Here is a 13,225-nt window from a genome sequence, read left to right on the forward strand (position 1 = left end):
ATTGCACTATTCTACTCCAAGTTTCAAGTTCAAGTTTTATTATTTTTAATATACCGACCATCGACATGTATTTAGCCGGTTTACAATGCTAAAGATAAAAGGTTAAAATAATAATTAAAGGTGGGGGAAGAGTGAACATTAAAAAGACAATTTACAAATACAAACATGAACTTGAGGGTAAAAAGGGGAAGGGGGGTCAACAATTACATTATTAAAAACAAAGTTAAAAGAAAAGGGAGGAGGGGGGATATAACATCACAAATGGTCGCTTCTTAAAAGCGGTTGAGATAAATTTTGCTAGATGTTGGAGAGGAAGTATTTAAAGGCTGTGGTATGCATCTTGAAATAAGAACGTTTTTAGTTTAGTCTTGAATTTGTCGAGAAGATTTTCAAACTATAGCTCATCTGTTATTGTCCTTTAATACCAACAGATTAGAACCTTCAATATCAACAACTTCATCTCTCCATGGTCAGCGGACTGCATATGCTTTCATGCATGAGTTGGGCTACCACTAGACATTAATGGTCCAAAGCCTAAAATAACACTGGTAACAGCCTAGGCAGTTTAATCCATTTCTCTTCCATTTTGGATATTTCTGAAACAGATTAAGTCCCTACTTCATATTTTCTCATCCTATTTCTGTCTGGAGGCCAATTCCAGACAACATAGCCGGTTTAGCCAAACAGTTAAAAAAAAAAAAAAAAAGTTTCTGTATTGTCACCAACTTCCTCCATCCCATACGTAATAACTAGGGAGTCCCATCTGTGAGAATATGCTGCCTGCTTGTCCTGGGATAAAGCACAGTTATCCAGGGACAGCAGACAGATATCCTCACAACCCTCCCCCCCTTAGTTGGTCTTCTAAGGTTGGCTACTGAACTAATGGACCAGTGAACTGGCATTGGGCAGGAAGGCACTTATGCATGTGCAGTATGGGCTGTCTTGAAACTTCTAGGAAGTTAAAGTGACAGTACGCTTTTGCACTGTCTGTACTGGGCTCCATGGATGATACCACCAATCTGTGAGAATATCTGCTTGCTGTCCCTGGATAACACCTGTTACAAGTAAGTAACTGTCTCTCAAATCTTTCCTCTATGACAAATTTCTGGAACCTCCCCCATCACCAAATAATCAAATACTACCATCCTATAACTGATACTAGTTGTCTTCCTGACACTCACCACCCTGCATTGGTTTTGTACACTGCTTTGTTCTTTATAATGCCTCTCGCACCGCCTCTCCACTATATGCATATCTCTGCTGTATATGTACAATCTCCTGCATGGTAAATCTACACTGTTTCTTTGCTGTATAAATACCTTTACTGAATATGTACAGTTCGCATTGTATCTTTGCTGTAAATGTACAGTCTCTTACACTGTAAACTGCTCTGAACTGTTTGTGGAACTGCGGTATATAAAAAATAAAGTTATTATTAAAGTTTTTGTATAAATGCATTGGACCATTTTTTGAGACTTTCTCCATAATGTTCTGTCTTATACATCAAATTTCAAGTTTTGGGAGATTTGTTGGGTTCTGAACAGTTGAATTGACATTCTTAAGCCCTTACGTATAATTTCTTTTCAACATTCTGATGAGTTGTCAAGAATAAAAGAATGTCTGCTTCTCATGAACACCTCAAGAGGGCAGTGTTGAATTACTCGGATAAAAATGCTGTCCTGAATTGCTGTCTTATTGTTAGTAACAGATTTGATAATGCCTAATGATCTAAGCGTAATCAAGTATCAGATGCATGTAGGTCCCAAACTGACAAATATAAAGGATTTACATTTGAATCATCTTTAGAAGACAAATAGGAGGATTCTCTAGCTTTTTTTTTAGGTTTATTTTAATTATTTTGAATGCGTGAGGGCCAATTTTAAGATTGAGGTGTGAGGCACAATTATAAATTGAAGACACGTTTATCATTACAATCTTTTTTTTTAATGATTTGGATATTTGTGTTGAATTTTAATATTTTTTGTGTATCTCAGATAAGAAGCAGGCATAATATTCTTGCATGTGGGTAACGTCATCCACGGAACCCTATGCTCTCCCTGCATTGACACCAGCATTGGTATCTATACCGCGTGCACCGACACCGTCTAGAGCAGTGGTCTCAAACTCAAACCCTTTGCAGGGCCACATTTTGGATTTGTAGGTACTTGGGAGGGTCGCAGAAAAAATAGTTTGGGGTCCTTTTACTAAGGCGCTAGCTGATTTAGCACATGCTAAATGCTAACGCGCCTATTAGATTCTATGAATTCATTAGTGTTTAGTGTGCGCTAAATCGGCTAGCGCGCCTTAGTAAAAGGACCTGTAACTATTTTTATCTGCGGCTCTCCCAAGTACCTACAAATCCAAAATGTGGATTATCAGAAGCAATTAAGGAAAGATCAGAAGCAATTAAGGAAAGATTTATAAATCTTTCCTTAATTGCTTCTGATAATTTCAGCTATACATAGCTGAAAGTGGTGCAAAATGCAGAAAGTGAAAAAGTATCAACAGCTCTCACGTCCTCCAGCACCAGACACATGCACAAGCTGCACTGCCTCCAACCATTGCTCCAAGCTGCATGTTCTGGAACGTTGCCCACCTCACTGCTGTAACCTAATGCAAGCACTTTCCTGCATCTGCGCGCGACTGGACTCCAACTCACAATCACATACAGATGCAGGAAAGCGCTTGCGTGAGGTTACAGCGACCACTGAACACTTGTGGAGTGGACAATCGTGTACAGACTGAGGGCCTCAAAATAGTAACTGGCGGGCCACAAGTTTGAGTCCACTGGTCTAGAGAGTGTTGAGCATAAGACAATGCAGAGACAGACTGGACATCATCTTTGTCCATGCCTCACCCTTCGGGGAAAGCATCCATAAGAGAGCTAAGAAACACAAACATTCTTCCCCTTCTAGGCATGGCACAGCGTCATCACAGATGTCTATCTCCTTGACGTGTAGTAAATGGCAGTGCACTGTGAACTGCTCTCCATCGCTGCAGATCTCGTCTCCACCCAGGCATACCTTGACATCAAGGTCTTCCATACTAGACAACATGCACCCCAGACTGCTGCCATGCCGATGTCTCTTTCACTGCAGAGACAGACTCTCGAGGAGATCTAGGATGTGTTCAAGCATGAGCTTTTGGGGCTACTGCAGATGCAGTCTAAACAGGCTTTAAAGGTGCCCATGCCTCTCTCAGGCCAGCCCAAGGATACATTGAAACATTGATTGAGGACTAGTTGCACACCCCTGCTCGCTGTCAAGCATCAGAGTCAGCACGGACTCATTCTATTCATGCATAGTCATTGGCAGAAGATTTATATCCTGACTTAGAGCATCAACTCCTGCATCGATGCTTAGTTCCTAGAAAGGAATATATTTTTCTCTCTAGCAGATGGTATGTTTTTCAGGCTGCGGTTCCTAGCTGAGGCTATGCCCAAATTACCCAGTCTCTGGACCATTCCTGTTTTGAGAATGGAGCTGTGTTCTGCTGCCCCCAGTCATACTTTAGCATCCACTGGGCGATTGTGCTTGGCTCATCCCTGCATGGCCCTATCAAAAAAATGCAGTTCCCCCATCCTCCTATTTGGGTGTTCTATCCTGTGGGCTCTCCTGCAGCTACCAGTTCTGTAGTCATTAATGTTTGGATTTGCATGGTTTAGCTCTATTCCCTCTTGGGGAATAAAGCTAATTGAGTGTTAAAAAAAAATTGCACCGAAAGAGAGCAGGGGGTTGGCAGAGGCTCTGGAGCCACAGGCCAAAGAATGAGAAGGTAGGCCTGCATGCACTGGCCATGTAGTTGGCAGATGCAGCTCCGTTTGCAAGAGTGAATAGTTTGACACAGCTGCTTTCTCTATCTTCCCTTCCTGTGATGTGCTGTTTCCAACTTCAGAAACCCATGATCCTTATGACTGACATGTTTGATTCTCTTTCCTTTTCTCCTGCTCTCAGCTCCTGTCGTGGCTTGGGGGAAGGGGCTTTTCTCTCCTACCCACCCAAATCTGCCTGCAGGGGGGGGGGGGGAGGAGAGTCCTTAGTTCTTTTTTGTTCCAGAGCTTAACCTAAATGATTAAGCAAGCTTCAGGTGGAGGCTGGCCCCTTGGCTAATAGTGGGCCTGGAGGCTCCTGGCTGGAGCTCCATTCTGGGATCAAGTACTGCCAGGAGTCAGGGACCCTGCCGATGTCCTGGGTGGTTCTGGTAGGACACCGGAGTGTTAGGAGGGTCTCTTACACTCTGATTTTGAGGATTCTTCTTCCAGGAAGAAGGAAGAGGAGCAGTCCCTTGTTTTTTGACCCTTCCTTGAGGAGGAGCTTTCTCATCTCATAGAAGAAGTCATGGAGATCCTGGGAGATGCTCGAGGTTCTCGCTGCAGACCCTTCTGAGGGGGATTCTTTATTTGGATGACTTTGTGAGTCTCCCAAAACATTTTCTGCTTGACAAGGCCCTCACTCAAACGATACTGGTGGAGTTGTAACCTTCAGATGTGGCTCTCAAAGGTGCCAATGCTCTGGATTATCTTTATACCTGAGGCCATGGAGAAATACTGGATGGACCCCAAGGTGGATGTGCTCATCTCTACAATTGCCAAAAAGACCATTTTCCCTTTGCAAGGAGTTTCAGCTATCTGTGACTTCCACGAGAAGTGGGCGGAACAGCAGTTCTTCCTCCCATTTGCTTTTGGGTGTCTTGACGTTCAGGCCACCATCTATTGTGGCTATGTGGTGAGGGTCATGCTATGTTGGCTGCAGCAGCTGCCAGAGTCCCTAGCTGGAGTCTGGTTCAACCTTCCAGATGAATGTTTAGGACTTTGTCTTTCATTCTTCTTGATCAGTGGGATGGTACTAGTGGTGGCTGCACTATTGGGTCATGGATGTGACCTCCAAGAAATTTCAGTGAGGACCTAGAGAATCTGGTGAAGGATACGGGGAAAGCTTGCCAAAAAAAGGTAACTCGACAGGCTTTGACTTCTAGAGGCTGTTCCAGAGGAATGGGCTGGTTTTGGCCAGCTTAGGTGCTTTGTGCTCCAGGCCTTGGGTTCAGATAGACCCTTCATGCTGAACTCCTTTTGTGGGCCCAAAAGGACTGATGAATTTGGCCCTTCTGGTGGGGCTGGAGCAGCTTGGCCTCCCAGTGAGGAGGTGAAAGACCCCTTGGTGGTTCCAGTAAGGGGACATGTTGGCCCTCTCAACAAGTGGGCTGCGTCATCTCAGATAAGTGAGTTCTGGAGGTGGTAAAGATACTGGTGGGGGAGAGAGGGAACAGATTCTGTTAGATGTGGAGTGGGGAGAAAGAGGGGTCAGATGCTGGTGGAAGTTAGGTGGAGAGCAAATGCAGGTGGAAAAATGGTGGGGGAGAGGGAGCAGATGCTGGTGGATGTGGGGTGGGGGATAGAGAGGCCAGATGCTGGTAGAAAAGAGGTGGGGGAGAGGGGGCACATGCTTGTAGAAGTGGGGTGGAGAACAGATGCAGGTGGAACAGGGGTGGGGGGAGAGAGAGGGGCAGATGCTGGTGGAAGTGGGGTAGAGAGCAAATGCCGGTGGAAAAAGAGTGAGGGAGAGAGAGGGGCAGACTGATGGAAGTGGGAAAGGAGTTCATGTGTTTCTATGTTGCTCAGAGATAATGCAACAGGCCTCTTGCCTTGCAATATTTGGTGAACCTGAGATAGGAGAAAATATTTCTTCAGAAAATGTGTAATTAAACTCAGGAATTCGTTGCTAGAGAATGTGGTGAAATCAGTTAGCTTAGCAGGGTTTAAGAAAAGGTCTGGATAATTTCCTAAAGGAGAAGTCCATAGGCCATTATTGAAATGGCTTGGGGAAATCCACTGCTCATTCCTAGGATAAGCAGTATAAAATCTTTGCTACTTGGGATCTAGCTGAGTGGGTTGGCCACCAAAATCAACAGGAGGGATGTACATTTCCTCCTGCCGCCGAGCTGACCCCCCCCTCCTCCCCTGCCAGGACCTTAGGTGTCTGAGCCAATCAGGATGCACCTGGAAGGGGAAGGCCCACCATTTTCCAGTAGGGGGCTTGCAAGTAGGATGGACTGGGCATCCCCCCTGCCTCCTACTGGGCCAACAGATACAGTTGTGGGGGTGAGAGAAGGGGCATCTGGTGGCAGGAGGGAGTAGGCATCCCCCTGCCAAGATATAGATCAGGGGTCTCAAAGTCCCTCCTTGAGGGCTGCAATCCAGTCGGGTTTTCATGATTTCCCCAATGAATATGCATGACATCTATGTGCATGCACTGCTTTCAATGCATATTCATTAGGGAAATCCTGAAAACCCGACTGGTTTGCGGCCCTCAAGGAGGGACTTTGAGATCCCTGATATAGATATATATATAGATTTTTTTTTTTTCAGGAAGGGGGGTGTCAGTTCAGTGGAAGTAGGGAGTGGGATCCCTCCTGCTGATTTTTGTGGTACCGGGGGGAGGGGGGGGACCTAAGGCATGGCTTTTTTTATGACCACATCTGTGCCCATAGGAAAAAAAAAAAGAAAAAAAACCCCAAAACAGGCAGACCTGTTGGGTTTTCGATTTTGGCATGCAAGTTTAGGGCATCGATTGGGTGCCTGCTTTTAATATTAATGACCTCGTTTGCATGCCAGAATCAGAGAATGTAGGACCAAACGGAAAAGCACACAGTGAGCTGTTTTGGGCATCAGGTCGGTTTAGCAATGATCGTTAAGACAATCAGAGACTCTAGTGCATCTTGTCTTTGCGTCCTCTGGAGTTTGTCTCCCTGCAGCATACCACTGGAATCATCTTTCTTCAGAGTAAACTCCATTGATCACTAGCCACTCAACCAGTTTCTAGTCCAGTCAGTCACTTTGTTGCCCACACTGGGGACATTCAGCTTATTTATCACTAAAGAAAGCCATGTCAAATTTTTTTATAAAATCTAAGTACGCCACATTCAGCATGCTCTTTTGATCCAACTGTCTGGTCACTCAGTCAAAGTAGTTAATCAGATATTTCTGATGACCTACCTCTAGTAAGACCATGCTTCCTTGGGTCCTGAAATCCATTGTTTTCTAGAAACCTATCCATCCTGTTTTAGAAGCATTTCTGTGAATTTACTTATCACAGGAATCAATCTAACTGGCCTGTAGTTCCCAACCTCCTCTTTACTTCCACTTGTGTGGACCAAATCTCCAGTCCTCCGGGACTACTCCATATTCTAAAGAAACATTGAAGAAGTCATATAATGGAAATGCCAGAAGTTCCCTAAGTTTTTCCATTGCTTTGTCTACCTTTGGCTTGAATTAGCTCCTCACAAACAGTCTTTTGAAAATAGTTAAGATTGCCACACTTCAATTCCTATTTGTTTTTGCCTTTTGTGATCCTACTATCAGCCCTTCATCTGTGAACATAGAGCAGAAATATTTGTTCAGCAATGTTGTTTTAGTCCTTCACTCATGAGCCTCACAGTGCTACTTTTGCATTTTATTAATGTTCTCAAATTATAGTCAGAATGTGAATCTATGAATTACACTGGTGGCTGGCTTATGCTTCAGTTGGTCACTGAAGGAAGGCTCTGTAATATAGAGAAATATCGATAAGACTTTTTATTGAAAATTCCCAAAACAAGGCAAGAAGCAATTTCCTTACCACATAGTTTTTCCTGTTAAGAATAACATAAAAAAATACTGTATTATTCTGTATTTATGAGATATTTAGTAAGATGTTAGCAGTTGATATATATATATATATATTTTATTTTTTTCTACTCAGGCTCTGGTAAGACACCTTCACTTGGAGGAGGATTTCATACCAGTTTGGGAAAGGAATCTCGGGCACAGACTCTCCAAAATGGTACTTTTTCAGAAATTTTACTCTTGATGCATTGTATGGTATTTATTATATGATTTCTTTTTGTTTTACACTGTGCTGCTGTGATCATGTAAATGGTTCTAAACATTAAAATTAAAGGTAGAACTTTTTAACCAGGTTTATAGATTTTGAGAAAATATCTACCGTTAGTCAAAGTGAGTCACAATAATGTATTTTATTCATGGTTAGCATTTTCAGTAAGATACTAATTTTTAGTAGGCAACAAACCTATTTCTAATTTAAGCTATTCTGCTAAAATTATAGAACAGGTAGTTGTTTAATCTGTGCCAGGCTGTTTTTTGACCTGGACATAGTATGGAGACTATTCTGATTTGTGTTTTAAGTGAGATTTATGAGTTACTTGATAATGGATATATTGTGTTACCCATATCTTTGGATTTGGCATCAGCATTTGATTTTGTTGATCACAAGATGCTTTTAAGAAGATTACAATCTCGGAATGCTTTTAAGAAATTACGATTATTATAATTATTTCTACAGCATTGAAATGCTCTATTAAATATTGTCTTTAAATGTGGTGTTCCTTAGGAATCTGAAATATCACCAATTTTATTTGTTTTTCTATCTCCTTTATTAGCAGTTATTCAGGAATGTGGAACTTAGGTCTACTGTTGTGGCCGATATTTTGCTAATAACAAAAATTGATCCACTGAGATTAGACCTGGCAAAATACAAAAATTATTTTAAAAAGGTATCAGATTGAGTAAAAGAACGACACTTGAATTGAATGTTGACAAAACATTGCACAGCCGGTTTTAGTCACCATGCTTTGGGACAAGCTAGTTCCTAAAGTGACAAGTTTTAAATATTTAAGAGTGATTATTGACTCTCTTAACTGTTGATGCATAGAAATCTGCAGTGATTAGAAAAGGATTCTTTGAGACAAATTCAATTGGCCAGTATTTTGATGGAAAAGCAATGCACAGCTTAATACATGTGTTTTGTCTTACAAATCGATTACTGTAATGTTGCCTATGCGGGCTTAACCAAGGGTTGGTCTATAGCCAATTCAGAATGCTGCTTTGAGGTTGTTGGGTAAAGCTAAAAAATCTGATCATATTACTTCTTTGTATTTGAAATCTCATTGGTTGCCAATGTATTATTGGATTTAACTTAGTTTTGACTAGTACATAAGGCTTATTATGGATTTCAGTCCCAATATTTATATGATTTTACAATTCTATGTATTCCTAAATGTATATTGCGATCTTTAAAAGATAATAGATGGGAGTTACCAAGTAGATTGATATCTAGGTGGGAGTCGACCCACACTAAGGCGCTTTTATGGTTGCCACCATTTATGTGGAATTTATTACCCAAAGAGATTTGTGTTGAGGTGAATTAAAAAAAAAAAAAAAAAAATTTAAAAGGTTGTTAAACATTTTTTAAACAAGCTTTTAATTTAGATATGGAAGTGGATTTTAGGGTGTATTAGTTTTCTGCAAGATATTTTAATAGTAATAAGAACATAAGAATTGCCACTGCTGAGTCAGACCAGTGGTCCATCATGCCCAGCAGTCCGCTCACGCGGCGGCCCTCTGGCCTAAGACCAGCACCCTAACTGAGACAAGTCCTACCAGCGCACGTTCTTGTTCAGCAGAAACTTGTCTAACTTTGTCTTGAATCCTTGGAGGGTGTTTTCCCCTATAACAGCCTCTGGAAGAGCGTTCCAGCTTTCTACCACTCTCTGGGTGAAGAAGAACTTCCTTATGTTTGTACGGAATCTATCCCCTTTCAACTTTAGAGAGTGCCCTCTTGTTCTCCCTACCTTGGAGAGGGTGAACAACCTGCCCTTATCTACTAAGTCTATCCCCTTCAGTACCTTGAATGTTTCGATCATGTCCCCTCTCAATCTCCTCTGTTCGAGGGAGAAGAGGCCCAGTTTCTCTAATCTTTCGCTGTACGGCAGTTCCTCCAGCCCCTTAACCATCTTAGTCGCTCTTCTCTGGACCCTTTCGAGTAGTACCGTGTCCTTCTTCATGTACGGCGACCAGTGCTGGACATAGTACTCCAGGTGAGGGCGTACCATGGCCCGGTACAGCGGCATGATAACCTTCTCTGATCTGTTCGTGATCCCCTTCTTTATCATTCCTAGCATTCTGTTTGTCCTTTTTGCTGCCGCCGTACATTGTGTGGACGGCTTCATTGACTTGTCGATCAGAACTCCCAAGTTCTTTTCCTGGAAGGTCTATCCAAGTACCGCCCTGGACATCCTGTATTCGTGCATGAGATTTTAGTTACAAACATGCATCACTTTATACTTATCCACGTTGAACCTCATCTGCCATGTTGATGCCCATTCCTCGAGCTTGATTATGTCATGTTGCAGATCTTCGCAATCCCCCTGCGTCTTTACTACTCTGAATAACTTCGTATCATCCGCAAATTTAATCGCCTCGCTCGTCGTACCTATGTCCAGATCATTTATAAAGATGTTAAAGAGCACTGGTCCAAGCACCGAGCCCTGCGGCACCCCACTGGTGACGCTCTTCCAGTCCGAGTATTGTCCATTTACCCCCACTCTCTGTTTCCTATGCTCCAGCCAGGTTTTAATCCACGTGAGTATTTCACCCTCAATTCCATGGCTTGCAATTTTCCGAAGTAGTCGTTCATGCGGAACCTTGTCGAACGCCTTCTGAAAATCCAGATATACAATGTCAACCGGTTCGCCCTTGTCTATCTGTCCGTTTACTCCCTCAAAGAAGTGCAGCAAGTTCGTCAAACACGATCTGCCTTTGCTAAAACAGTGCTGACTGGTCCTCATCAGCCCGTATCCGTCAAGGTGATCAATGATGCTGTCCTTTATCATTGACTCTACCATCTTTCCCGGTACCGAGGTCAGACTCACTGGTCTGTAGTTCCCCGGATCTCCCCTTGAACCTTTCTTGAAGATCGGTGTAACATTCACCACCTTCCAGTCTTCCGGAATCTTTCCCGATTTGATCGACAGATTGGCTATTAGTTGAAGCAGTTCAGCTATGGTCCCTTTCAGTTCCTTGATGACCCTCGGAAGGATGCCATCCGGTTCCGGGGATTTATCGCTCTTAAACCTATCAATCTGCCTACATACCTCCTCTAGACTGACTGTCAATCCTGTCAGCTTTCTGTCTTCGTTTACAGCATATAGCTTGATGGGTTCCGGTATGCTGTGTACATCTTCTTCGGTAAATACAGATGCAAAAAAATGTGTTCAGTTTGTCAGCGATTGCTTTGTCCTCCTTTAGCGCTCCCTTTATTCCATAGTCATCCAACAGTCCCACCACTTCCTTTGCGGGTCGTTTCCCCTTAATATATCGAAAGAATGGCTTGAAGTTCTTTGCCTCCTTGGTTATTTTTTCCTCGTAGTCTCTTTTGGCCCCTTTTACCGCCTTATGGCACCTGTGTTGATGTTGTTTGTGCTTGTTCCAGTTTTCATCCGTTTCTGACCTTTTCCATTCCTTAAATTAAGTTTTCTTGTCTCTGATCGCTTCCTTCACCTCTACAGTGAGCCACGCCAGTTCTTTGTTCTTTTTCCTCTTGGATCTTTTGTATATTGTGCTTAATGAATGTTTGGTGCAGGTCTTTTCTAAAATAACCTATATACTCGAATATAAGTCAATCCGAATATGTCGAGACCCCATTTCCCCCCAAAAAAAGGAGGGAAGATGGTTGACTCGAATATAAGATGGGGGCTTAATATTCAAATGCCATGCCCTGCCAGGATCTGCACCCAGTGTCCCCTCCCAGGTTCTCAGCCCCCTTCCCTGCTCTGCAAGGCTCTGCACTCAGTCTCATTCCCTACCAGGCTCTGAACCAAGCCTCCTTCCCTGCCAGGCTCTGAACACTGTCCCCCCCTCCTTGCCAGGCTCTGCAGCCTGTCCCACCTTCCTACCCTGTACCCTCTTCCCACTAAAAAGAGCCAACCTCATCAGTGATGTCACAATGGCTTCATTATCCCATACTCCCCTCTGCCCTCCAATCCAGCCAGCATATCAACCCTTCCCCTTAACTGAAGGCCGGGACAGGCATTATCCCTCCCGTCTCCTGTCCCGGCCGACACTAACAATTACCACCCTCCCTCGTGTACCTTTTCCCTGGTGGTCCAGTGAGAACCGCAAGTCCCGCAAGATCTGGCGGCAGTCTATCAAGGAGTGGTGCAGGGCTGGCCGGGAGCACGAAAAGCTTGCTCTTGCGTGCCGGACCGGGTGCGCTGCTTGCTACTAGCTTTGAAATCAGCAGGAGGAGTTCAGTGCAGGATACACAGAGAAAAAAGGTACGCGAGGGAGGGTGGTAAATGTTAGTGTTGGCCGGGACAGGAAACGGGAGGGATCTCTCCTGTCCCGGCCTAATGGCAGGCCTGCAGGAAGTCCGGGAAAGTGTCTGGTGGTCACTGGGGGATGACCTGAATATAGGACGAGACTCCCATTTTTGGGCCCCAAAATCTCATCCTATATTCGAGTATATATGGTATATGGCGTTCTTTTCAATATTTTGTTTTTAATGTAAACTATCGAGTTCTGTAAAAGATTATGTGATATTTCAAATTTAATAAAACATACCATACCATATTGATTCTTGTATCCCACAAATGACAGCTAAAAATAATTGCAGCTTGCAAAATAATATAAAAGCTACAGAGACAAACATCATATAAATGATTGCATAGGGTTAGGTCAGTGTAGTGAAGACAATTAGATGTGTTTTCAGTGCTTTCCTGAATTGGAAGTATCTAGAGTCATATGAAAAAATTAGGACACCCCATGAAATATTCAGTTCTTTCTTAAGAAATGTTCACATATCGATGCCAAATCTTTTTTTTAAATTTATCTCTGGAAAAGAAAGTGATGTAATTGCAGGTAAATAACAAATAATTTCTTTGATTTAGTTTTGAAACAAAAGATATCCACAAAAATGTATATTCTAACTGAGGAATAAATTAGGACACTTCCCACATATCCTCCCACTTACAGCTGTGTGTGATTTGAACCACTTTATCACATCAGGAGTGTGTGGCGCAGTGGATGGAGCTATAGCCTCGGCACCCTGGGGTTCAGTTGCAACTGAACCAACATTGTCTTGATACTGCCTTTAATTTTTTCAAGATGGCAGTGAGCAAGCATCTCACCTGGGGTTGTGGGTTCAATCCCTGCTCTGCTCCTTGTGACCCTGGGCAAGTCACTCAGTCCTCCATAGCCTCAAGTACGTTAGATAGATTGTGAGCCCACCGGGACAGATAGGGAAAATGCTTGAGTACCTGATTGTAAAACCGCTTAGATAACATTGATAGGCTAATAAACTTGAACTTGACATGATTAGAACTTCACTACTCAGCATTTTGAAGGAGGTTTGCCCTACTTAAACCTCAGACATTTAGTTTGTTGTGCTCATGA

At 43.1% G+C, this 13,225-nt stretch overlaps 1 protein-coding gene across 2 annotated transcripts in view; it reads left to right on the plus strand.

The window, feature by feature from the left end:
• Window positions 1-13,225, plus strand: part of BRF1 (BRF1 RNA polymerase III transcription initiation factor subunit) — a 360,212-nt gene that overhangs the window by 21,816 nt on the left and 325,171 nt on the right. For both annotated transcript variants that reach the window (XM_033952886.1, XM_033952885.1), the window contains exon 2: window positions 7,737-7,817. In XM_033952886.1, the coding sequence (XP_033808777.1) occupies window positions 7,737-7,817 (81 nt within the window). The remainder of the gene's footprint in view (window positions 1-7,736; window positions 7,818-13,225) is intronic.

This window comes from Geotrypetes seraphini, chromosome 7, assembly GCF_902459505.1.
Source record: "Geotrypetes seraphini chromosome 7, aGeoSer1.1, whole genome shotgun sequence".
Taxonomy (NCBI): Eukaryota; Metazoa; Chordata; class Amphibia; order Gymnophiona; family Dermophiidae; genus Geotrypetes; species Geotrypetes seraphini.